Raw genomic sequence first — 28,000 nt, 5'->3', positions numbered from 1 at the left:
GACATGCCAGGTAGAGCAAGTCATCGGTAAGGCTAAACTGGAACCCAGGCGGCAGGCGGGGGCAATCCCGCGTGAAGGAAGTGGGATCTCGAAGATGAAGTGCTGTCTGGGCTTCTCGCCAAACGGACGGTACCTCATACAGTCCGCAGCACTGAGGACGGGCGAGGCAAGCCCAAGGAAGAGATTCTTGCGAAGCTCGGGGCGAAAGGTGTGTGGGCTAGGGCTGCAGCAGTGCAATGAGGGGGAGCTGCATTACGGAAAACTGTGAGACAGACTGACAGCAAAAGGCTCTGTGAATGTGTGACGAGCTCCACGAAAGAGCTGACTTGTTTTTTCCAGAGTTCTCTCCTCCCACCATCATCATCAGCCGTCACACCTCCCCGTCCCACCCTCTCGGGGCACGGAGAGTCATCCGAGCTCGAACTTGGCTCTTCGCGGTTCGGACCTTTCCTGCCCCACACCACAGGGTAGACTAAGGTCGCCGCAGAACCCTGTCTTCCTGTCACTAAAGAGCCTGGACAGCTGCCCGCGCGCGTCCCAGAGGTACCGGCATAAGTGCGCGAGCTCGCCGGTCCAGCAGACGCCGCTTCCGGGTCACGTGGCCCGGCTTCCGGTTCGCGGCATTCCCCTCTCAGAGAAGCAGCAGCCAATCGGCTTCCTCGGATTGTATGGTCACCTGCGCTGCCTCGGGTGCCGTTGGTGACCGCTGAGCAGCTTCCCGCGCGTCGTCCAGCCCGCTCCTCCGTAAGCCGCAGCCCCAACTCCTCCCCCGTCCGGCCCCCGGGGCGGAGTCTGCCGACTCGCCCTCCCCTAACCGCCTCAGCCTGCCCTCCGCCAACCGGGTACTCTCCCCACAGCAACACGGCTTCTCTTTTCCAGCTCGGCGACAGGGGCTTCCCCTCAACCGCCGCCGCCGCCGTCGGCAGAGCCTCGCCGCGCCTGCGGCCCGCGGCTGCCGTAAGTGCCGGGGGGCGAGCGGAGCTCGCCGGTTGGGGATGGGGAGGGAGGGCTGGACGCGCCCCCTGCCACCCCGCGCGCGCCCCGACGACCCCACCCCGCGCCCAGCTGGCCCGCTACTGGGGCGCGGCGCCCCGCAACTCACTTCTCTCGGGGTCCGCGCTCCGCGCACCACTTCGCGCCGCACCTCAGGATGTCAGGTCCGGTCCTGGGCTCCGCGACAGCCCCGCGGCACCTGTGGTTCGGGAATCGCCTTAAGTTTTGCGGGGCGTTTTCGGGAGGGGCCGGCAGCCGGGGGTGGCGACGGCCAAGGACTCTTGGCGCCCCCTGCGCGGCGGTGGATGCCATTGTCTGCTCCACTCCTTGCCTGTCACCTCGCCCCGGCATGGTCAGTGATGGAGTGTGGCATCGGGAGGGAGGGAGACACTGGAGACGGCCGGACCCGAGGAACCCTGGCCCCGAGCCCTCTCCGCGGCTGAGCCCATTGTTTTTAATATCAATCTCGAGGAATTGTGCCCTGTGATTTGCGGCAAAATCAAAGCATTGGTTTTTAGCAAGAGGGAAGGAATACTTGTGCCTTGCTTGCCGGTTTTGTCCCGTGTTAGCACATAATTTATTTTAAGTAGAATACATTGTGTTATCGTCCTGCAAAGTGGTACTGCTAATACAGGAACCTGCTACAGACAGCCTTGAGCCCGTACCAAACCTCCACCCCTCTGGTCACCAAGATCTAGGAATACGGGGTCCATTCTTTTCCAAGTTCTGGTAGCTGGTTTGCTTTAAACGTTGTCCAGTTGATGGTTCACTTGCTGTCCCCCTCGACTGCCGCTATCTTCAGGACTTGGATGAGAGGCACTTCGGTGTCACCTAATAATATCCGTAGATTTTGTGTTCCTAAAGCATTTTAAGTGAGGTAATCAGCCAATTTTAACTTTACTAAAGTTAAATTGCCACGTTATAAATTTACAGATATCTTGTTGATGCCTTTAGGGGTCATTACAAAAGAACAACAATAATTTCTTATCGAAATTTAGGACCAGTTTTATTCTACATCGGTTGCGTACATTTCCCCTCCCCATGTTCAAATTCAAGATGGTGTGGTGAATATTGAGAATCAGGCTTGAATCTTGCCGTAACACTGTTAAAGGCACTTGAAAGGGTTAACAGAAAAAAGAGAATAGCTATCTGAATTCCACCTTTAAATTACCTTGTAGAAACAATACTTGTATGTTTGCGGTTGTGATGACCAATTAAATTACAAGAAGCCTGCTTAAAAAAATTAAACATGCAGACTAATCAACACATTAGCGGGTTCCAAATAAATACATAGAAATTAGTTTAAGTATAAAATACACTGGATTCAGCATCCAGTCCATCTGTAAAAGCTATTTTTTATTGTTTTAAATGAAATATTTTGTATGTCTCTGAATGTTTGTAACTCTTATTTTTGCCTTTTAAATATTTGTATTCTCTTTCATAACATTGTATTAACTCAGTTCTTAATTGTGTGTATATTGATGTTCCAATTTTTAAAAAGTGAAATGAAAACAGACTTTTATTAAGCGAAATGTGTATTTATGGGATTTTTTTGTTTGTTTAATATTGTGGCTCATTCTGTTTTGCTTAAAATAAAATACCATAAACTGAAGAGAGCATTTTAAGTGATAAGCTGTCTACAAGTAATTCTGTCTGGAACTAGAATGGCCTCAGGGTGAAAAAAATAGTAGGTCTCTTGTTTCTTTTAAACGGACCTACACCAATTGAAGTCTGCAGTTCTCTTTTGATGCATATAGAGAGAATGGAATGTATAGCATAGGTAACTAGTTTCTTAAAATGTGAGAGTTATCTTTATTTTTCTTCACTCCAAATTATTGCCTGTTTTTCTCTTTCCCCCACACATTCTCCTCCAAATTTATGTGGAACAGAGTGGGATGGGAAGGTGTATGTCTAGTAGGAAGATCTTAAAAGAATTTCCTGGTATTTTAATGGGTATAGAAATATCGATGGCTGCTAATCATTTGTCAGTTAAATGCCTCCCCCTCAAAGCTTCTCTGTGGAACGTGTAATCTTAATCTTAACTTTATTGATTTGAAGTATTGCATGTAATCTGGATTTTATTTATCTTAACAGATGCAGTTTATGTTGCTTTTTAGTCGTCAGGGAAAGCTTCGACTGCAGAAATGGTATGTCCCACTATCAGACAAAGAGAAGAAAAAGATTACAAGAGAACTTGTTCAAACCGTTTTAGCACGGAAACCTAAAATGTGCAGCTTTCTTGAGTGGCGAGATCTGAAGATTGTTTACAAAAGGTACAATTTTTATTTATCAGAAAGATGAAGTAGCAGAATCAAGTGTTAGGTCATTTGGGAAATTGCAGACTTTTGAGTGATGACATTTACAGATAATGATTAGTAAAGATTTAGATGAAATAAGTTTAAGAGATAAACCTTTACATTTTTAATGTAACTGTTGTTTTGATTGATTACCCAGGCTGAAATGATAAAGGCAGAGAAATCATTTGAAAACTAATTATATAATTAAAGACATAAATGATTATTCATGCTTAATCATCTTTTTAGATGAGTTCAATGAATTCATTGGAATTCAGAGGAAAATAGGATCAGTATTTTAAATTGGGTAATTCTCTGAATTTTGGCAAGCACAGATGCAAATCCCTTCTCCTGAAAATTTATAAAGTAGTGACTAATAATTGACATACCTTTTATGTGATTTTTAGAATCTTACTTTTAATCACTTACAAATAAGTAGGGTACATAGACCATTTCAATCACACAGATGTTTAAAAACTTTATGTAGGCTAGGCATGCCCTTTGGGGAGCCTGAGGAAGGAGGACCGATGTGACCTCAGGAGTTCAAAACCAGCTTGAGCAAGAGTGAGACCTCATCCCTACAAAAAAAAAAAAAAAAAAAAATAGAAAAATTATCCAGGCATGGTGGTATGTGCCTGTAGTCTCAGCTAATCAGAAGGTTGAGGCAGGAGGATCACTTGATTCCAGGAGTTTGAGATTGTAGTGAGCTATGATGATGCCACTACACTCCAGCCTGGGCACAGAGCAAGACCCTGTCTACAGAAAAAAAAGAAAAAACCCACAAAACCTTTGTGTATGTACAGGATCTGTTTGTAAGCCATGTTTATTAATTTGAAGTCCACTTGTGGCTGTCGTGTAGATATGATTAGATACAATAAATAATTTTGTTAGAGATAGATTTTTAAAGATTTGATGTTGCAAAGTGACTCATTTGAACACTGAGTTTTTTTAAATGCTGTGCATCTTTATTAATATCTGAAACTCTTTGAATATCATAAAATAAATTTCTCAAAATTGTTCTCAGTAGGTTAAAATAAATATACTTTCTTTGAGGGATATTTTCTTTGTTTCTTTCCCATTCCTATTCCTTATTGAATAATTTCATATTCAATATGAAAAATATAAAAAAATTCTCTTGTATGGAGAGTGCATGGAAGTAACAAAATGGGATGGGAGAGAAGTCTGGTTTTCTTCTCTTCTTTCCTTTATTGTACTCCAAGTATGGATGGCAATTTTTGTGGGGAAAATGGCAGGAGAAGAAATAGAGATTATAGGACAGACTGTTTCTTTTCCTTTTTTTTTTTTTTTGAGATAGAGTCTCACTCTGCTGCCCTGAGTAGAGTGCTGTGGTGTCATATCTATCTCACAGCAACCTCAAACTCTTGAGCTTAAGTGATCCTCTTACTTCAGCCTCCTGAGTAGCTGGGACTTCAGGCTCTGGCCACAATGCCCAGCTAGTTTTTTTTTTTCTCCAATAGAGATGGGATCTCCCTCTTGCTCAGGATGGTCTTGAACTCCTGAGCTCAAGCAATCCACCCTTCTCAGCCTCCCAGAGTGCTAGGATTATAGGTGTGAGCCACCACACCCGAACCAGTTTCTTAAATATTACAGACTCCTCTTTACTATAAAATGAATTTAGTCATCTTTGTGTGATTTTGTATGTAGTGTTTGGCTTAGTACTTGTTAAAGATCATAGAAAAAAATCATAACAAATCCGAGTTGGGAGATACCTTACAATAATCGAGTCAAATCTTCCCCCCCTTAAGCTTTTTGCTCCAGGGGTAAAACCTTAAATAAAACAAGCAGAAGTAGAGTTGCTCTTTGTGAAATCAGGAACAGGGATCCTGGACCATTGCTCACTTGGCTTCTACCTTCTGCAGAGGAGACAGTTCCTGAGTTTAAAAATCTCTGTTGTTGATCAAACTTCAGTTTTATAAAAAGTGAAGATTTGGGGCGGCACCTGTGGCTCAAAGGAGTAGGGTGCTGGCCCCATATGCTGGAGGTGGCAGGTTCAAACCCAGCCCCAGCCAGAAAAAAAAAAAAAGGTGAAGATTTGGAGCCAGGTTTGGTATCTCCCTGTAATCCTAGTACTCTGGGAGGCCAAGATGGGGGGATGCCTTGATCTCAGGAGTTCAAGACCAGTGTGAGCAAGAGTGAAACCCCCATCTCTATTAAAAAGAGAAAAACTAGCTAGACGTTGTGGTGGGCACCTATAGTCCCAGCTACTTGGGAGGCTGAGGCAGGAGGATGGCTTGAACCCAAGAGTTTGAGGTTGCTTTGAGCTATGAAGCCATGGCACTCTACCCAGAGCAATAGAGGGAGACTCTGTCTCAAAAAAATAGTAAGGATTTGGGAGAAGTGACTTGTTCAAGATAATATGCTAGTTAGTGATTGACATGGGACTGAAACTTAATTCTTAAGCTTGGAGGGAAAGGTTTTAAATAGGGCTAAAAAAAATCAGATTTGGGTTTCTTAAAAGATTGCAGTAGGACAGTGGATCGGGGGAGGAGGAGCTGAGACTGGCACCTGTGGGATCTGTAGGAGGCTGCATGGTCTTGAAGATAGGAGGTCTGAGGTCTCGAACCCAAATGCTGGAAAGGAGAGGTATTATGAGGTAAGTTGGTAAGACTTGGTCACCCCTAGAAATGGGAAGGGTGACAAAGGAAAGGGAGGAGTGGGAGTGATTCTGTACTTCCCCTTTGGCTGATGGGGCAAATGGTGAGCTAGCAACTCAGCTCAGTTGGGGGCAAATTGATTTGGAGATGCCTATGTGACTTCCTTAAGAGATGGCCTGATTTTCTGATGAGAAAAGCACAGGCATGGAAGTCTGGGGAAAATAAGCCATAAAGTAGAAGATCACCAGCATTCAAGCAGCAGGCAAGGGGATGAAGATGGGACCATCAGAGTAGAATCAGAACCAAAGAGAGAAAGTATTAGGTCTGTAAAGTCAGGGCAGCAGAGTTTTGAAAATAAGATCACCGGTGCCAGATGCATAAAGTTCAATGAAAGTGAAAAAAGACTGTTAGATTTTACAGTGAGCATTTCACAAAATGCCTTTTGCCAGAACATTTTCAGTGGAATAATAGAGGCAGAACTCTTGATATAATGGGGCAAAATGTGATGAGGTGGAGAAATTTAAACAGCACGTTTGTAGACTATTTAGGGAGCTTTGCTATGAAGGCAGAAGAGGTGGTAACCACCTATAGACATAGGAGTGGGGGACGTGGTTTAAAAAAAAAAGTGTGAAAGGCTTAAGCTTATTTCTAGATAGGGGAAGGAGTCCCCCGTGTGGAGGAGGAAAATACCAGCAAGGGAATCAATCCCAGGAATGCCCTGTTAAGGGAAGAAAGGAAAGCACTGGTTGGCATTCCTGTCCCATGTTGGGCCACTGCCTTTTCTTTTAAAAGGTATAAAAGGTAATCTAACCCAACTATGATACTTACATCATACCCCTTTATATAAAAGGTGGAGTTTTAAAAGAAACCGCTTTATTGAGATTTCATTTGTATACAAAAGGTGGTGGAATTTATGATGTTTCTTTATACACTCCCCCCCCCCACCATTTCATACTTGAAAACATCATCTTCTGCACCACCCCAGAATTTATTTTTTGTTGATGTAAACAGTTGATTTGTTTTCCCTACTCCAGCTGGAAGAGAACACCTTTTAAGTAAGAGAATTGCTGCTTGGCTTCTGAGAAACCTGAACTAGCACTTTTGCTGTTAATATCAGCCAGTGATTTTTGTCTTTTTAAAATTGGCTCATCTACATTTTTTATCCTGAGTATTAGGCATACACATACTCCCTTGTTGGGGAGGGAGAGGTAAAGGAATAAGAACAATGTCAGCTGAAAAGACAGACTGAAAATCTGGGGACTTGAATTCTGTTCCATTTGTGCCATTAGCTAGTTTTGTGACTTTGAATAAGTCACTTTGCCTTTGTTTCCTCATCTCTAAAATAAATGCTCTTGACAATCCCTTGAAGACAGAACACTATGCTTTTTTAAAAATTCCTATTCTGTGCAGCATTTTATGGAAGAAGCACTGGATTAAAGTCTTTCAAAATTAATTTAAAAGCACATGCATCTCCAAATTACTAGCTTGAGAATTTGTCAAAGAGTACTTATTGATTTTCTTTACTAACAAAAGAATGTGTAATGGCATACCAGTGGGTATTGAGAACAGTTTAGCTACATTCACCCATAGTCAGCTGATATTTAGCTGACTGCAGAGAAGTCATGTGTTTTGAATATAAGAATAGGCACTTTCAGATGTTCTCTGAGTGCCAGTAATTAGAGTAAGCCTTAATCCACTGTGCTAAAAATAGCCAACATACCTTTCTTCTTACTAGTCTATTATTAATTTTTCTTCAGATTTAGACTTACAAATATGCACTAAGAGAACAAAATGAGTTCATTATTGAATTTTTAAAAACCATTTGGTCCTAAATATAGGGAGTACACTTCAGGTTCTCTTGGTAATCTTTTACTAAATCAGTATGACATTTTTTATTGCTCTTCTTCAAAGCTCTTAGGATATTCTTTTAAGCATATTTTAATTTTTGCCAGGTGCAGGATTACTTTAATACAGTTGCTGGGCTCTGGAATCAAATTATTGTTACTCAAACCTGGGTCTCCTCTAAATGCAAATAATAATGGTATCTCTCTGGCAGAGTTGTTGTGAGGATTTGAATGGTAAAATATGCAAAAGCCTTGGCTGACATTTAGTGCCTCCTGTAGGGTGAGGTCTCAGTGAATGGTACTTGTTATTATGCTTGTTTCTTCCTTCCCTAAGCTTTCTGGAAAGAGGTGCCTTCTTATCATCCTGATAGCTATCTGTTCGCCTACAACAACGAAGAATTCATTAATTCCATGGCTCTTTTTTTCCATTCTGAGTGAGAGTAAACATTCAAATAGTGTTGTGCATTTTTTTTTTCATATTACTGGTTGGCTTAGACACATTGATCCTGGTGATTTTTAAATTAATGCTTCCAAATGATTTGTACAGTTTGGGATCTTTGACTAGTGTTTAAGTGCTGTTTATTTGGAAGTAAAGAGGCAGTACTGTGGATAAGGAGCAAAGATGGATTAGATTGATTAATAGTAGTACTGAAGAAATACTGAAAATAAGAGTAAAAGCAGTTTTACTCGAAACTGAGTATTAGTAAACTCTGTAATGGAAGTGTTTCGCATTCTGTTCATATCAGCTAGTTATATGTGGTTTTTAATCTATAATTTTTTGTTAGTTCCTTTAATCTTTAGTTTTGTTAATTCAGGGAATGTTATGTATCATTTGTATCAATTTCCCCAAATTCAAAATAAGTTGGAATATCCTATTACCTTTTAAACAGATAAACAAAAAGGGCAATCGATGCCTGTTGCTCAAAGGAGTAGGGTACCGGCCCCATATACCGGAGGTGGCGGGTTCAAACCCGGCCCAGCCAAAAAAAAACAGATAAACAAAAACAGAGTTGTTATGAGAAAAAGAGGAAGCACTTTGTTAAAGTTGGAGGCAGTGCTCTGTTGTATCCTCCATGATTTATTCCCTTCACAATGATAAATGCCTATTCTCAATAAGACTATAGGAGACCCACCATTTTAAATAACTTACCGCCGAATGTGGAAGTCAGGTAGAGTGAACATATAAAAATGTCATGATTGGGCAGCGCTTGTGGCTCAAAGGAGTAGGACACTGGCCCCATATGCTGGAGGTGGTGGGTTCAAACCCAGCCCCAGCCAGAAACTGCAAAAAAAAAAAAAAAAAAGTCATGATTATGTATGACAAGGAAGTTGGTATGGCAGAGTGGAAAAAGGCCTACAGTTAAGGTCAAACGATCAAGTTTCTTGTCCTAAGTACTACCACTTGTAGGGCCTGTGATCCCGGGTATCATTTTTGTTGTTGTTGTTACTGGTCTTTTTTTTTTTTTTTTTAACCCATAACCAAGGATGATAGTACTTACTATTGAAAACATCAAAAAAGGTGAGTTGAATAATACTGAAAATAATACTATTGTGTGAATACTAGTTATTTTCACAAAGAGGAATAAGAATTTGTTGAATCCCAAAACTGAGGGTGTGTGTGTTTTTCTATATACAGTATTATTTTACATTGATGCTATGAACAGTAATTACCCATTGTGTTTTCCAAAAACCATTTTAGTGCTCTTTAGTGGAAAGTACAGTCTTAACTGAGACATGTTTAGAAGGTTTCAGGTATTTTCTTTCTTTTCAAAAGCTTTAAATACACTCAAACCATTTAAAAATGTTCTTTTAATCTTCCTTAAAGGACTTGCCATACCTCAGGTCGTTCATTAAAAAGTGTGGCTTTCTTGGTTCAGTCATATCCTGGTCCCCTGTGCTAGAATCCTAATTTGGAGAATATGAGTTTCCCAGCTTCATTCCTTCCTCTTGGGTAAATAAACTACACTTCAGTTCCACAGTAGAACTTGAAAATTTTGAGGACAGGTCTGAGTTTCCCTTGAGTCAGTGGTTTCCAACCTTCCTAATGCTGCGACCCTTTAATTCAGTTCCTCATGTTGTGGTGACCCCCAACCATTAGGAAGGTTGAGAACCACTGCCCTAAGTGATAGAAACTTTTTGTTCTCTTTCTCTAACTTCTGTCATAATTTGGAACTGTTGTTCTTTTCTTGGGGTTTCCACAATCCTGGAAACCTCAATTTTATGTTATTAGAAGTTAAGATAGTGATTAAATTAACTTCGGGGTGGGAGGTTATGACTGGGAGAGGATAGGGGAGGGGTTTCAGAGTTGGATAGTGTTCTCTTTCTTGATCTGGGTGCTGATACATAGATGGTTCATTCTGAAAATTCATTGAGCTTGTGTGTCTTGTGGTCTTCTCTGTATGTGTGTTACTTGTACCCCAGTAACAAGTCCTTCAGTTGGAAGGTCTATTTTCTTCCCTGTTTACTTGTACTTCAAATGAATCCACAGTATAATTTGTTTTAATTAAGTTAACTTAAGAAAAACCTGGGTCAACTATGTTTTAAATTGTTCATAGATGCCAGACATGGTAGCTCATGCCTATAATCCTAGCACTCTGGGAGGCTGAGGTGGGTGGATTGTTTGAATTCAGGAGCTCAACCTGAGCAAGAGTGAGACCCCATCTCCACTAAAAATGGAAAAACTAACTGGGCGTTGTGGTGAGCACCTGTAGTCCCAGCTACTCGGGAGGCTGAGGCAGGAGGATTGCTTGAGCCCAAGAAATTGAGGTTGCTGTGAGCTGTGATGATGCCATGGCGCTCAACCCAGGGTGACAGAGTGGAACTGTGCCTCCAAAAATAAAAATAAAAATAAAAATAAAGTGCTCATAGAAAGGGACCCGAAAGAAAGAAGAATAAAATCAGTTACTCTTTTCTGGGTAGTATGCTTGACTATGCTTTTCAAAATTTCTCTTATGCATTTATTACTTTTGTAGTCTAGGAGAAAAATAATCTGTACTGTTAAAGAAGAAATAAACTGATAAGCATGGTATCTTTCACAATAAGGTATGAAAATATATTTAGAAAACATGATTACAGGATAACATTTGTTTCCATGTTTGTATTTTGTTACAGATATGCTAGTCTGTATTTTTGCTGTGCTATTGAGGATCAGGATAATGAACTAATTACCCTGGAAATAATTCATCGTTACGTGGAATTACTTGACAAGTATTTTGGCAGTGTGAGTAGTATTTTATTTTAGGAAATTGTATGCCATAGTATTTTTAAAAAATCTTTTCTCTAGACTCAGTGCCTGTAGCTCAGCGGCTAGGGCTCCAGCCACATATGCCAGAGCTGGTAGGTTTGAACCCAGTCCGAGCCTGCCAAACAACAGTGACAACAACAACAAAAAATAGCCAGGCGTTGTGGTGGGCTCCTATAGTACCAGGTATTTAGGAGGCTGAGGCAAGAGAATCGCTTAAACCCAACAGTTTGAGCTTGCTGTGAGCAGTGACTCCGCGGCACTCTACCGAGGGCAACATAGTGAGACTCTGTCTCAAAAAAAAAAAATCTTTTCTCTAAAAAGTTTATTATTTCATTGTCTTAGCGATTCTAACTGCAGGGGAGGACAGGAATGATTCTTTCTTGTCAGTGGGCCTAGATAGTTAACTTCTAGAATTGAGGACCCTACCACCCTAACTCATTTAATTATGATACTGAGAATGAGGTTTAAAATATTGAAGTAGAAAGGAGTCCAAGTGCAACCATTAATATTCTGGAAGAGCTTACTATAGAATTTGAATTTGGTTAGCAGTTAGAATCATATTGCCTAGGAAATATATGTTTAAAGATCAGTTTTTATGAATAAGGAATTATTAAGTTGCCCACATTGGGAGCGTACAGCCCTAGGCCTTATTTAGATTATAGGCATTATGTTTTTAAGTACTCGAGATATGAAAATTAAGATTACTTACACCAGTGATGCTTAGTTAGCATGATTGCCATTTTTAGCAAGAATTAAGATTGATTCACTCGGGTTGAATTTTATTCATTATGTAGTGATGAATAAGCATCTTTTACTTCCTCAAGTTTTGTTTTGGCTTTTCTTTAACCCCTCATCATTGAAGAGAGCTGTCTTAAGTTTTAACAGTATTTTCTTTTTCTTTTCAGGTGTGTGAACTTGATATCATCTTTAATTTTGAGAAGGCTTATTTTATTTTAGATGAGTTTCTTTTGGGAGGGGAAGTTCAGGAAACATCCAAGAAAAATGTCCTTAAAGCAATCGAGCAGGCCGACCTACTGCAGGAGGTAAGATAAAATTCTTGGTCCCTTGACTAGGCAATAGCATGTGAAGCCTCAGTCGTCACTCTTACAGTTTCACAAATTACTCTGAAGTTCTCTGCTTGGCATGTAGTGTCCATCCATGTGCAGTTTATTGAATGGAATATGTGTCTGTCATGTCAACTCAGTTATCTATGGATGGATGGTTCACTTTGGAGGAGGTCTGTTGGTTGGACACCCCCCCCTTTTTTTTTTTGAGACGGTCTCACTATGTCACCCTCAGTAGAGTACCATGGCATCACAGCTTACAGCAACCTCAAACTTTTGGGCTTAAGTAATTCTTTTGCCTCAGCCTCCCAAGTAGCTGGGACTACAGGTGCCTGCCACAATGCCCGGCTATTCTTTTGTTGCAGTTGTCATTGTTGTTTCGCTGGCTCAGGCCGGGTTCGAACACTCCAACCTCGGTGCATGTGGCTGGCGCCGTAATCACTGTGCTACAGGAGCCGAGCCACTGTTTGTGTATTTCACGTGTGGCCCAAGACAACTCTTATTCTTGTAATGTGCTCAGAGGGGAAAAAAAGGTTGGACACTCCTGCTTTAAAGCTAGTTGTGATTTTGATCCTATAGAAAAACTATCATATTTTTATCATTTACACTATAGCATAAGAAAGAGTAAATATTAAAACATGCATTGTTTTTTCTTTAAAGTAGTTAAGTTTGTGTGTGTACATATACAGTAGACCTTCTGTAAGTTGACCACCCAAAGGACTATAACAAACTGGTCAACGCACAGAGGTGGTCAACATAAGGAACTAGGCCTGCTGTACTAATCTGCGGATGTGGTGCACCTCTGGTATATGAAAATTAGGTCAACTTGAAGAGGTGGTCAACTATGGAGGTTCTACTGTATATAAAAGATATTGAATAATTTTGGCTCACTGGTTCATTTTCCAGAGGCATTGAAAGTATGATTTTGTGTTTGCATTTTATTTTGACCCTTTCTTGTTTATTATGTACTTGTTCATCAGTTTGTTCTTGTCTTTTTTTAATTATTAAAGGAGACTTGAAATCCGGTTTTTTACCATTTCTGTTATAACAGGAATGTCAAGTTTTAAGAGAATGAATTAAGAGAAGAAGAGTAACTTATATTCTGCATTATAACTTAACTCTTGGCCTCTGGGAGGAGGGTAAAACTACTCAGGAATCTCCCTGCATCAGTCATTGGCTAGGTTGATTGTGAGGATGGCTTGAAGTTGAGATGACATTCATCTAGTACACATCTATTGAACGTGAGACAGTGCATTGTGTGTTTAGTGTTCTTGGCTTTATCAAAAGAGTTATCCAGGTGCCTGCAAAGGTGAGGTATTTGATTGGCATCCTTGTTACCATCTGCTATTCAGTAGTGACATGAACACCAGCCCTTTGCCTTGTATGTATCCTTTACATAGTGGTTTATTAATTGATTAGAAATGTCAGTTTGCAGATTTTTTTTTTTTTAATATCAGGGGTGGTGACTATAAGCTTATGTTCTACTGTTGTAAAATTGGTTTTATAAAGTTAGCATCTCCTTATTTGGCTGTTCACCAATCAGACTTCTTTAAAAAGTAGGTTAAAACCAGGATTAGGTATTGGGAATTTTTCATATTTGTCTGTTCCTTTGATCACTTGTGTATTTTATTATTATGGATCTATATTCTGTTTTAATAGAACTTGGTATTTACTCCAAGTTTTTCACCATTTTCTGATTGATTACATTTGCTATAAAACATTTTAAAACTTGTTAAAGTTCACCTTTTAATTTTTTTTTGTTTGTTTTTTGCAGTTTTTGGCTGGGGCGGGGTTTGAACTCGCCACCTCTGGCATATGGGACCGGTGCCCTACTCCTTTGAGCCACAGGCGCTGCCCTCACCTTTTAATTTTTTTTTTTCTTTTTTGAGAGACTCTCACTTGTTGCCCTGGATAGAGTGCCATGGTGTCATAGCTCACAGCAACTTCAAACTCTTGGGCTCAGGCGATCCCCTTGCCTCAGCCTTCTAAGTATGTGGGACTACAGACGCCCACCATCAGCTTTTAATTTTAATGTTTTTCCTGGAGTGTGATATTTAGATTTTGATATCTCTGTCACCCAGGCTAGAATACAATGGCTGGATCATATCTTACATAACCATGAACTCCTGGGTTCTTGCGATCCTCCCACCACAGCCTCCCGTTTAGTTCCACCATCCCTGAATAATATTCTTTTATTTTTTTGTAAAGAAGAGCTCTCACTGTTGCTCAGGCTGGTGGTCTTGAATTCCTGGCCTCAAGCAAACCTCCCACCTCTAACTCCCAGAAGTCCTATAATTATAAGCCTAAGCCACTGCATCAAGCCTCTTGTCTCTCTTTTTAAAATACTATTTTTATGTCTTTAAATGAGGAAAGTAGGAATAGAGAAAAGATACCTTTCCGCACCCTTTTTTATTTTAATGACTACTATTAATTACAGTTTCTTGTCTTTAGAAGAGAGCTATGGCCCTCTTTCTCTTCTGTGACTACTTTTACATTGTTTGTATACAAACCAAACTGAGGAGTACATTAAGATATTGTCTCTTTAGGGGTGTAGGTAAACAGTTTTTCTTAGCCATTCAGGTCCTGAGGAAGCAGAAGGTGGTAGTCCATTCTGAATTTACAGTGAGTTTGAATATATTGCAGGTTAAGGCCTTTATGAAGCCAAGCTCAAGTCTGTGTGGGCTTCAGGTTATTCTGTTCACTTCATTAACATAAATTCAGGGATGGCAAGTTATGTGTTCACTGAAGTGAGTTCATTTTTATGTTGGTACATGATAAGGTTTACATTTGTGGGAGAGTATTTGAATATTATATAAGATGAGCAAGAGCACTCAATAAACTGCTAAAAAAGTTTTTGTTCTAGATACCATGACAACAAAAATAACTATGACAGTAAGTAATGCTTATGTGAGGCCCAGGGCTCAGCAGTTTGCTTTAAGTATCCTGTGCTAATCGTGAGGACACCCTGTGAACAGGCTAGAGGGAGCCCTTTTGAACAACTGAGAAAGTAGAAGCTCAGTGAGGGTCCAGTCTTCTGAGGCTACCTGGTTAGCAACTCTGCTAAACCCCAGAGCTGTGTGAAACCACTGTGCTCCGTCTCCCCATTCGTGCATTGTCTTGCTATGTATCTTGTAACTGTTTTGGTTTAGACGCCAAATTCTGTGTTCTTAGTCATACAGTGAGAAATTCATAATTCTCCCAGAGGTGTTTCTGTGTGGAACAGAGTAGATTTCCTAAGACTAATGCCATCTTTGACTTGTTAGGCTGGGAATTTTTTTTTTTCTTTTTTTTTGAGACAGAGTCTCACTGTGTCACCCTTGGTAGAGTGCTATGGCGTCACAGCTCACAACAACCTCTAACTCTTGGGTTTAAGTGATTCTCTTGACTCAGCCTCCCAAGTAGCTGGGACTACAGGCACCACCACAATGCCCGGCTATTTTTTTTTTCTTTCGTGTTGCAGTTGTCATTGTTGTTTGAGCTGGCCCGGGCCAGGGTCGAACCCACCAGCCTCAGTGTATGTAGCCAGTGCCTTACCTATTGAGCTATAGGCACTGCCAGGCTGGGAATTTTTAATGTCCAAATTATCAGCACTTGGAATTTTTTATTGGCTATATAGATGTAAATAAGAACTTTTAATTTATTTCTTGTTGGATGGATCAAAATGCCTGGATGTATTATAGCTTTTTTCGTCTTATAATTTGGGGTATAGCATTCACTTAGTCAATGTCATGAAATGATTTCACTTCCAAAATTATAAATATAGCTGTGAAGATACTTATCTAAATTCAGTCTTAAATTTGTAGTAGAAGTCCTAATTAGTTAACTTTAATTTTTTATGTCTCATGATTTTTCTATTTAGTTTCAGGTCTTTTACCTAAATTGATTATTTCTTGATTATTTCTAAGCACCAAAGATGACTTTGAACTTACAATGAGCTTATATCTGTTGGCTTAAAGGTATATGCAAATCTCAAAATGATTTTGATATTAGTTCTTTCTTTAATTTTTGAAATGCATACTTCTATCCTTAAGAATGCTTATTTTCTTCAGAAAACTTTCTTACAATTTATCCTTTACCCAATTTGCATAAACATCACGTAGTTTAGGGCAGTCCTTCATTTTAAAGGCAAATAAGGAAGAAGATCAGTGGGTGAAGATTTTCTATTAGCGTATTATAGTCAGTGATAACATAGCATAAAGGGTATTCAAATAATAACCACTAAGGAATCAGAAGACATTGTGTTTATATAATAAAGATACCTTTTTTTAAAATGCCAGTCATGTACAGTAGAGAGAGGGGGGCAAGAGTAGGATAAGTTCGATTTGTAACTGACAGTGGACAAATAATTGCGATAACTCACTATTTTTGGACCAGTCAAAATAGCTTTTGTAATTTTACTTGATTACTTGGTAAATAAGGGATCAGTTTTAACATTTTTAGACTGAACTTTATGTTTATCCCTTTTGGTGTTTAGTTGTATGAATACATAATTAGATTTGAGAATAATGCCCAGAAATTGGTCATTTATCCAAATTTTAATGTTTGATTACTGGAATTTAAAACATGTCTTCTTAACATGCCACTGGCACTAAAGATGATTCTTAAATCAACATGCTGAAATTATTATATTGCTATTCTTTGCAATGCTTGGAATATTTTTCTCACCACCTATTTTAAGGTAGACTTTTGGTAGGGGTAGGATGGGAGGTGGTAATGCAATTGGTTTTATATAAACACACAAACACATATATAATAACAAAGGAAATAATAGCATGACATTTTTGTTCTGTAAAGTCAGGCACTTACCAGTTTCTCTCTGCTCCTTAATTTTATAGAGCCAGAATGAAGAATGGGGAGGTTTGTCTGAGGATATCTTATGATAAAGAGCAGTCTAAGGCTTTAGTCCCTTTGACCCCCAACTTATTTATTGGTAACTACTAAATTTACCATTTTTGTGGCATGGATAAAATGGGGTGCTATGCAAAGACAGTTGCACGTGAGATGATTTCAAGTCCTTGCTTGATCCGTGAAGGTCAAATAGGTGAATACCGGGCCGTGGGCTTTAACCCTCAGTGGTAGATGCATGATTGTTCATCAGCGCTTTGAGATGTGTCAGCCTTTCTTTTTTATACTAACAGCATCATTTTGAAATTTGTGGTGGCTTTTTTCCTTTGAGTTTTGTTTGCTGTTGGTATTGTTTCTCACCAAAGTAATCTGTGAAATGCAAAATAAGTGAGGTACCAAAAGCAAGCATTATGCTCATGAATTTGCTTCTATTTTTGAGATCACTTTATGAATATTTACTGGATTTACACTTGTTTATTTGCCTTGTCTAGAAAGTGGTGCTCTATGGAGAATTAGTGCTGCTAAAATTGATTTTAGTTTGGGGGCTGCATGATTTATCTTTGTGAAAGTAATAATAAGTCTGTGGGACTGCATAAAAATGGAACGGTAAGAATCTTAGGAGAAAACGTGATTTCTTTATAATCTTAGGAGAAAATGTGATTTCTTTTACAAAAAAGAAGCTTTTGTAATTTAAAATTATTTTAAGTAAATAAGCACTTTTGAAGTATTTAATAACATGCCTTTTAATATGATGTTTTAGGTTTTTTGAAAGTCAAGTCTTGGTATAATTAAGAATATTTGGGCATACTAGTCAAACTCAAGACTACCTTAAATTATTTTAAAAGAGTTAGATGCTTTCAAATATATACAATGTCATTCATTCAACAAAAAAGCATTTTCATATAAATCCTCTTAGAATTTGCTTTAATAAGGCAAACTCCTATAATTCCTTTGTGTAATTGCCAATTTACATAAAAATCTTTAAGCCTAAACCTCTTTTCTTTTAAATTGGGTTAAAAGTTAACAAAACTATAGTCTTTTATGGTAGCGTATTTTAGTTTTTTATCAGTAAATGTAATTGGGGTCTCCAAGACCAAATTCTAGATAAATGAGATTTGGTTGTGTTAATGCTTAAAATGGAAAAATACAGAAGAGCAGATACAGAAAATATAGAAAGCAGAACAAACCTTGCCTTTCGCTTTACATTTAATAAGAGATAGTTTGGCCATTGTCTTTGATTACTGGTTTTCAGATTGTAATCATTTTGCTGTATGTTTATGTTTTTGAGCTTTTTTCCCCTTATCTGCTTTTCAGAATTTTGAGGATTTCTCCCCTTTCTGTTTCATTTCTAACTCATTTTGAGTCATCTCTTGGGCCCAGTCATAGTCTGGGCTATTTGTAATGAGGAAACATTAGAATACTTTAAAATATCCAATAACTGAAAATCTGATCTTCAAGAGTTTTTGAGTAGAATCCATAGTAGTAAATACATTTTTTATATCATAATGGTATGTAAACAAAATGCCAAAATTTTTATTGAATAATACTCTCATTGAGTTTTGCAATCTCACATTTTCTATTCTATTCTATTTTTCTTTTCTTTAATGCTGATCCTGACCTACTAAAGTGATTTCAGGAGCCCTAGGGCTGGAACCTGCACAGGGACCTGCCAAGAGCATATTCTATGGTGTCTGTGTTGTTTTTTTAAATTAAAAAGTATTTTCTGAAAAATTTCAGATTTGAGTTCTTTTTCTTCCCCTACTGACATTTCCTTTTGTTTCCTCTGTTGCCTTTTTTCCAAATAAAACTTACCGTTACAGATAAATTGGCAAATAATAGGCAAGCACACCAGAATATAGTCTCACCCACCAGCCAGACCCAATTAGATTAACTCTGTGGTTCTCATTGGGATGGGGGGAGTGGAGTGGCACTGGCACTTAATAGGTAAAGACCAAGGATGCTACTGAATATCCTTCAGTGCAGAGGACAGTTCCCCCAGAATAAGGAATTACCTGGCCTCGAGTGTCAGTTGTGCCCAGATTGAGAAACACTGGTTTAATTTAGTACCGTGAATAGAGATCCCATTTACATTTATAGACTGCTCTATCTTTTTAATATTATATATAATCTGCAGTATAAACAACTGGCTGAAAATTAATCAAAAATGCAAAAGGAAGCGGTAGAAATAACTCTTAAAATTTGTGAAAGAAGGAGAAATGTGCTTAAGAACACATAAATAGCTATAAAAATCCCCTCTATGATTCACCAAAACTACCTTTACTTGGTAACCAGTGACTGAGGTGATACTCTTTGGTTGACTTTAGAACCTCCTGCAAAGCTTGTGGGATGTCACTATGTAATTTAATTTTCTCAACAGAAGCCAAGTCTTTTAACTTCTATCAAGGTAATGGAGTTTTTATGTGGAAACCGAATTGAGTATACCCTGCAGGCAGGCAGAGCACTTTGAATTTTCTGCCAATTTCCCTGTCCACTTTAGGGATTTGTTAATTTCTTATAAGAGGACTAGTTTAATTGAACAGAATTTAGATATATATAGTTTTGTCGCACAAATAGACATTTTTGTTGTTGTTCTCTTGCACTCTATTAGCCTTAAAGATTTCACTTAGTGAAGATATTTAGAGTTTGAGAATTTGAAAGTCTGTGATTCCAAGAAATCACTTATGTTTAGAGAACCCTGATTAAATGTAAGGTATTTCATGACAAATACAATGCAGCTACCCTAGAATACACATAAAATGTTTCTTTACATTTAAAGTTATATTTGCTAAGTTAATTGTTCTGCTTTTTTATTTTAAAAGTACAGTTAACTGACAAAGGAAGTAATTTGTTCTTAGTATTTGACAACTAACAGGTTTTAGAGCATAGTTTATAAGATACAGTAAGTTTACCCCAACATTATTTTTAAGACAAATTTATGACAAATCTAACAGAAATAGATGAACAGTAAAATAGCAAAAGGCAGAAGACATGAATAAGTAATTCACAGATAAAAAAACAAAAACAAATGGTCCTTCTATTAAGGGAATACAAATTAAAATATCAACTAGATTTTTTTTGGGGGGGTGGCAAAGATGAGAGACACCCTTGTTGCTGCTTGTGAGCACTTCCAGTTCTATTTTGTCTCGGAGGATTAGTTTGGCAGTATCTACTAATGTTTAAATGTGTACACCTTTTAACCCAATGGAAATATACAAATGTACCAAGGCACATACTCAGTATAATAAACTATTGAAACTTACCCAAATGGAAAATAAGTTAAGAAAATTATAATACATCCATATGTGAAACTGTTACTTAGCTGTAAAAGAAATGAGATCTATTTCTATGTAATTATATAGAAAGACATTCAAGTTATATCAAATGAGAAAATATCTAGGAGCTGGATATTAACTAACTGAAGTGTTACCTCTGAAAATGTTTGAAGTTCCCTTCCTTTTTGGAAGTATAAAACAAGCTTGTATTTAGTATTATGAATTTTTTAATAATGGAAAAATGCTGCTGTGTGAAAGAAAGAGTATATACTTTTATTCCAGATGGTAAAACTAGAGTAGAATTGACTGAAGTTTCAGCATGGAAAATAAAGCACTTGTCTGCTCTTTGCCATTTCAGACACTAACCATCTGGACCAACCATATAGCTCTTACCATTTATTGCTAACTTAATGTAAAAAAATCAATTGACTGTCTTAGCACTTCACAAATGCTTGTGAAATAAGGCTGACACCTTGAGCTGTCATCTGAAAGGTTCCATAAAGTGCTTTCATTTTTTAAAAAATTCATTCCTCAAAACAGATCTTAGTGAGAATTGATACTCTCAGACCCTTCTTGGTTTTTAACACAAGGAATACGGTTCCAGAGTTGAGTGTTGATAAGACTTAGGGCCAAAGATAAATGTTAGTTTACCAGTGTTTGTTGTAATTTCCCAGTTGTCTTTACTCTTTCTTTTTTGCAGTTTTTTTTTTTTTTGGCCAGGGCCAGGTTTGAACCCACCACCTCCAGTATATGGGGCTGGTGCCCTACTCCTTTGAGCCACAGGCGCCACCTGGCTTTACTCTTGTGAGTCATAAGTCCAGTACGGTGAATATCTAGGAAATTTACAGTAATGGGGTTTTTCTTAGGAAGGTAGGTGGTTTTGAGAACTGGTGTAACTTGACTTCTCTCTACTGTGTGTTAATTGTCGTCATACACTTCCCACTGCATCTGGGCCTTTTTGTAGGGAACTGAGAACAAAATTATTCTTAATGCAAAGGAAAGTTAAGATGCATATTTTCTAAGGAGAAGGAGCTAATTAATGTAGACAGTGATGACAAGCAGGAATGGAATAAAGAGGAAAGTATATTGGAAGGGAGAATGGGAATGGAATCAAAAGCATTGTTCTTGGCCAGGCGCAGTGGCTCAGGCCTGTAATCCCAAGATTTGGGGAGACTAAGGTGGGAGGATTACTTGAGGCCAGCGGTTGAAGGCCGCAATAAGCTGTGATTGTGCCACTGCACTCCAGCTGGGCAACACAGCAAGACCCTGTTTCTGAAAAAAAAAAAAAAAGAAAGGAAAAAAAGCACTAATCTTGGGTAAGAGTCTTTTTCTCCTTTGTTATAACCCAATAATGGGGTAAAGCTGAAGATCTTTTTTCTTTTCTTCATGAGTTAGATGAGCAAAATTGAATTGTCATTTTTGGGGGCTTTGAGAAATGACATCATCTAGAGAAGAACTATTGGGGACTGGAAAGGAGTGGAGGGGTGTGTAACTGAGGACAGTGTGGAGAGTTGGCAGTAGTCTTAGTGGGAAGCAAAAAGGATTGCCCGGGATTAGAGGCCCATTTCAGGTTGAAAATAATACGTTTTAATCTTTATTCAAAGAATAGGTCTCCAAAGAATCTGTATTGAAAGCAACATGTGGCTTATATTTGTGTAATGCAACTAAATTAAAAAATGTTTTTCCTTACTATTTTCATTCTGGCCTTTATTGCCACTTAATTTAAATCACAGACATTTGAGTGTATTGAGAAACTAATAGATTTCTGGGTTTTATATATGACTGTTTTTAACAGGCGCTGGGGGAAGAGCAAGACAGGAGGCCTAGACCTTGTGGGCTGTGACAGACTCTTACTCTCCCTAATTCTTAATATAATTTTCCTGTAACTCACAAAATGTACTGGTTTTATGAGGGTTCAGAATACTGGAGTTTGTATTGAATCACTATAATATTTTCTTTGTATATGAGAGAAAAATAGCTTAGTTAATTATGGATATATCGCTATCGTTTAGCTAAAAATCAACCTTAAATGTTAATAGGTCCTTAAGGCTTTTATTTATAGCAGAACTTCCTCAGACCCTAGCACTCTTAACTGGGAAATTATTTAAAACATGTTATAGTAACTTAAAAGTGGCAAAAGAGGGCGGCACCTGTGGCTCAGTGGGTAGGGTGCTGGCCCCATATACTGAGGGTGGCGGGTACAAACCCGGCCCTGGCCAAACTGCAACAACAACAAAAAAAAATTAGCCGGGCATTGTGGCAGATGCCTGTAGTCCCAGCTATTCTCTACTAAGGCAAGAGAATCGCCTAAGCCCAGGAGTTGGAGGTTGCTGTGAGCTGTGATGCAACAGCACTCTACTGAGGGCGATAAAGTGAGACTCCATCTCAAAAAAAAAAAAAATGGTAAAAGAATATGTTTATATTTGTGCATTTTAGGGTTTCTTCTTCAAGTTTTTCCAAGGAAGAGGGGTTCCTTGGAAACCCTTGTGAAGAGTATTGTGAAGAGTATTCTTCACAATTGAAGGATGTTAAGTTTCTTGTTTAAGTACAGTAATATTAATCACTGCCTGTAAAGAATAGTTTGGCTTATCATCATCTCTTGAGGATAGTAAAAGGTCTGTCAGGTAATGAGTGCTGGAAATGCCTGGGACAGTCACCTTTGAGAATTGTTCTATAGAATCATTTGTTCTAGTTGATAGTAAGTCTTCTCCAGGGAGGAATGGCTACATACTCACTCTATTTGGCAAGCCACCTCTCTCTCTCTCTCTCTCTCTTTTTTTTTTTTTTTGTTGTTGTTGCAGTTTTTGGCCAGGGCCAGGTTTGAACCTGCCACCTCCGGTATATGGGGCCGGCACGCTACTCCTTGAGCCACAGGCGCTGCCCAAGCCACCTCTCTCTTTTCTTCTAATAAGCATAAGTTGTTTTTTACATGTTGTGACCTAAAATTAAGAGAGAAAACAAAAAGTTTAGAAAGTATAAGGGCCCAAAGAACTGTGTTATTTAGGCATAAAAGGTTATTTGACAGACTTAAGCTTTTCTTGTTCTTTCTTCAGAAAACAGAGAATATATATCACAGCAAGAGTTTCATTGGGTGTAAGAAAGCGTACTAGACTACGTGCTGGACTACTGACATGCATCAAAATGTAGTAGGATATGTGAATTCAGTTTGTAATTGTTATTTTGTCAAGTTTGTTGTTTATGTTTTAGCATTACTTCAAAATTCTATAATTATATTAAATACCAAAGGATAGTCCCAATAACTTCATTAAACTGATATTTTCACAGGGAATTTTACTTATAATTTATTTTTTACCTAGAATATTGAACTAGGTTCAGAGGTTCATTGAAAAAATATATTCATTAAGCACTGTGAATTGCTAAGGCTATTGATACAGAAGAATTTTCCTATGAAAATGGGAATTGCTATAAGAAAATGAAGCTTTTGGGAGTTTATTATTAATAGTATTTTAACTTGCTACTTCATTCCATTATAATTTATTCTGAGTAAGGAAGAAAAAGGGCAATGGTCTCTTAAAAATGTTTAGACATTATTTGAAGATTAAAAACTGACTTTTCTCCTCAGATACTTTTGTATTTAGTGGTTGGGAATCTGTTACATTTTTTGAACAGTTTACATAATTTTGTACCTCAACATTTCAATGTTCCAACTTGAATAAATATTAAAATGAGGATGCTTTAAAAATGCTCAAATAAGCAGTTGTAAACTTTTGGAGTCACAAGCCTTCTCGTGGGCCATATAATCCCTTTGAAAGTCTCAAGGGTGATGGGCCCTCTCCCCGAGAAAGTTTGTACATAACTGTGCTTCTAATTTCAGAAAATTCTTGGAGCCCCTAGAATACCATCTGTAGACACTCTAGGGTCACTGTGAAAACCTTACCTCAGGTCACATTTTCTTCCTTGATCGTGAGAGAACATCTTGTTTGATACATTTGTCAGCATAGACATTTAACAAATCTGTTTGGAGAATTCTTTAAAATCTATCTTGAGGATCTTTAAAAAAGTAATATCCTTAGTCTCAAAGTCACATTCTCTGTGTATTTTTGTTTTTGTAGCTCTAAGTGAACAGTTAAAAGCTTTCATTGCTACTTAAAGTACCAGATGGGAGACTACTTTCCTACTTTTTCTTAGGAAAGATTTTTTTTTTTTCTGTAGGATCTCTATTTATAAAATCGTGATGAGTATAAATACTGGTGGAAGGGAGTGTTCTAATTGGATTTTCAATTGATTTGGTATTGACCAGATAACTTACACTGAAAATCTTGCAGAATATTTGTAGTAAATATAGTGCTTCAGTATTTTGTAGGACTTGTGGAGGACATGTGTCATCATTTGGTTTATCATCATAAGCAGTAAAGTTATAAAAGATGAATCTGAACTCCTAGTCATTGTCTAGAAGTTAAATATTCGGTCATAAACCAAAGAACAAAAAGCAAACAAAAATGTAAGCTTTAGGTAACGTTAGGTACTGTGAACTAAATATTCTGCAAATCTGATTGTATCTGTGTCAGTTTGTATACTGTGTGTAAGAATATATGTATTTCTTTTGTAGCCACGTCATGAATATTTTAATGTCCCTGTGTACTAAATGACTACTCATCGAGTATGCAGAATTTCACAGAGGAAATAGAGTGCTGCATACATAGGAAAGAAAATATCCTCAGCTTGGTGACCGATTATCTTGTATAATAATAGATCATTTCAGAGCCAGTACCTTTATGATTGTATTTTTTTCTGTTCTCATTCCTAATTCTTCTCTGTTTTATTTTCATTCTGTGTGTGATATTGTTATAGCTCCTTCCTGTCCAAAACTGATTTTATCTCATCTAGACCAATATGACCTATGAGCGTTTTGAGTAATATTTCATTTTAACCACATGCATGTTATCATTAATGAACTATCTGTTATTAATCTTATAAGAGGAAAACCTGGCAATCATTAAAATGTTTACCAAAGAAAATATAGTTGAAGTGCTAGATCTAAATAAGCAGTGCCATAATATATAGTGTGGTTTGGTCTTCAAATCTTGGGAGGTGGGGAGATGATTTTTTGTGACTATCGTACAATCTATATGCAGTAATGTGGTATATGTGGAAATAAGAAAGTAAAATGAATCTGTATTATTATATAATATTTAAAGTTAAAACATTCAGTTTTTAAGAAACTGTAGTACCACATTATTGGATCACATTTGTGGTATACAATGATATTGAAAATCCTTTTAAGAATTTATAGAAAGCTATGTCTGAAAAGTCTCTTCTGCGAAATCTGTTGCTTAATAGTAACTTTTCCAAAGTATTAATGCTGAGTTTAAGTATATAATTAAAAAATTCTAATGTTCAATTTCAATTCCTAAATACTTGCGTTTTACTAGTTATGCCTTTCTAATATATTAAATCTTCATTTAAATACTTAATGCTTTGTTAACTTTGGCATTATATTTCTGAATATTAAAACTTTTATTATTGATCACTATTGTATATTTTAATAAAATATAAAAGGAAAAGTACCAAATAATTCATTGTTTATATCTAGAGAGCATAAAGCCTGAGTTAAGTAACTTATTAAACAATAGCTTCAGAATATGATCAAACTGGTTTGCCACTGAAAGAAGACCTATGAAAATGTGTTGTTGTTTTTTTTATTTTTTTTTTTGAAAATGTGTTTTGACCAAACTTAGTATTGGGCAGGTATACAGACAAGTTATTTCCATTCTTACCATTCTTGCTGTAATGCACTACATTTGAAGCACCTGGATGTGCTATCAAATGAGGAATTTACCATTATACATTTGAAGCATTGGGAAACGTTGTTCTTTCATTTTCATTTGTTTCCTCCATCCCTCCCTCTGCTCCACAATATGTTATTCATCTGGTTTTAATGCTACATAACTATGCATTGTCTCATGCCTGTTTGCTTTGGATGCTATGTTCTGAGCTATAACAAAATGTTGCTTCTTTTGTTATCTGTATACAGCTGCTTGCTTTAAATTATTAGTAGATTCTGAAACAGCTTTCCTCGCATGTCTAAAATAAAAGTATTGCATGTACTTCCTTCGTCTCATGTGAATGACTTTTTTCTTCTCCATCCCTCATAAAATAACATTTTATATTTTCATTTTTCCAGGTAATTTTTTTAGTTGTTATAAAAAACACATAACACAGAGTTCACCATCTTAACAAATTTTAAGTGTACAGTTCAGATAGTGTTAAGTATATATGCAATGCTGTGTGACAGATCTCCAGAACTTTTTCATCTTGTAAAACCAAAACTATATTCATTAATCGGCAACTCTCCATTTCTTCCTTTCCCCCAGCCATGGGTAGCCACCATTCTACTTTCTGTTTCCATGAATTTGACTATTTTAGATAATAGTTTTTCTGGGTAATTTTGAGCTGTGATTTCAGTGTGAACACAAGAAAGTTACATTTGATATCATAAACAAAATTTGTAAAAAAAAACTATTTGTGCAAATCTCAAAGGAATAAAATGTGTGAACGATTCTTTGAAACTAGGCCCTTTAGAAAGGACAATATTTAAATAACGCATATTAAATAAGCAACATTGATTCTCTTCAGAAAATGATATACATATAAGATTGCAGGCAGTGAGCACATACGGGACATCTGACCAGCCCCAGGGAGTAGTGGGACATTTTTACATGGAGAAACTGAAAGTGTAAACTGTAAAGATACAGGCGTCCTTTAATAAACACATTGAAGGTTATGTGAAATTTTAAAAAACTATTTGACATTAAATGGAAATAATTATTGTAAAATCATTTTATTTAATATTTATGTGATTCAGAGGTCATTCTCTCAGTCAGTGTATTCAGTGTTTAAGGCTAAACATTATAAATGACAGAGATTGGCTTATATCATTCTTGGGAGTGTTGCATCATTTCCATTAGACTTTAACTCTCATGTACATATCACTCAGCTTCAACAACCATCAACTTATCTACTTGTTTTTCCAACCACCCCACCCCTAGTTTTGCTCATTATTTCCGAGAAAGCCCTAGATAGCCTGTCATTTTTTTTTATTGAGTCATAAACACATAGATCACGTATACATTAATGCATTTATGGGGTACAATGTGCTGTTTTTAATACAATTTGGAATGCTTACATCAAACTAGTTAATATAGCCTTCACCTCATTTACTTAATTATTGTGTTAAGACATTTAGACTCTATACTTAATAGAATTGATATGTTTTTAATACTTCAGTATTGCCAGATGTGGTGGCTCAGGCCTGTAATCCCACCACTCTGGGAGGCCGAGGCAGGTGGATTGCCCTGAGCTCACAGGTTTGAGACCAGCCTGAGCCAGAGCAAGACCTCATCTCTAAAAATAGCTGGGCACTGTGGCAGGCGCCTGTAGCCCCAGCTATTTGGGAGGCTGAGGCAAGAGAATTGTTTGAGCTCCCAAGTTTGAGGTTGCTGTGAGCTGTGAAGGATGCAATGGCACTCTACCGAGGGCGACAAAGTGAGACTCTGTCTCAAAAAAAAAAACTTAAGCATGTATCCCTGATACATAAGTACCAAGCCCAACACAATGAACAATTATCAATTCCTTATTAATATCTTGTGCCTTGCTCACTTTCCCCTAATTATTTGAAAAAATGCCTTTTTATATTTGGTTTATTAGAATAGGTTTCCTAACAAGGCTCACCTTGTATCTGTTTGATGTGTCGCTTAAGTTTTTCTCAATCTTTAACAAGTCATCTGCTTTTTTTTTCTCCTTGCCAATTTTTTTTTTCTTTCTTTTTTTGCAGTTTTTGGCCAGGGCTGGGTTTGACCCTCCACCTC

The 28,000-nt window shown here is 37.7% G+C and overlaps 1 protein-coding gene across 3 annotated transcripts in view; it reads left to right on the top strand.

Annotated features, from left to right (window-relative positions):
• Positions 1–606: 606 nt before the first annotated feature.
• Positions 607–28,000, top strand: part of AP1S2 (adaptor related protein complex 1 subunit sigma 2) — a 30,216-nt gene continuing 2,822 nt past the window's right edge. The window contains exons 1-5 of one of the 3 annotated variants that reach the window (XM_053580395.1): positions 607–744; positions 880–957; positions 3,088–3,266; positions 10,858–10,966; positions 11,896–12,033. In XM_053580395.1, coding sequence (XP_053436370.1) covers positions 3,088–3,266; positions 10,858–10,966; positions 11,896–12,033 — 426 coding nt within the window. In that variant the 5' untranslated portion in view covers positions 607–744; positions 880–957. Of the gene's footprint in view, positions 958–3,087; positions 3,267–10,857; positions 10,967–11,895; positions 12,034–16,889; positions 16,985–24,741; positions 26,240–28,000 lie in introns of those variants that run through there. The other 2 variants (XR_008377658.1, XM_053580394.1) reach the window with 2 other exon arrangements.

This window comes from Nycticebus coucang, chromosome X, assembly GCF_027406575.1.
Source record: "Nycticebus coucang isolate mNycCou1 chromosome X, mNycCou1.pri, whole genome shotgun sequence".
Classification (NCBI taxonomy): Eukaryota; Metazoa; Chordata; class Mammalia; order Primates; family Lorisidae; genus Nycticebus; species Nycticebus coucang.
This window is presented reverse-complemented; position numbering and strand designations above follow the sequence as displayed.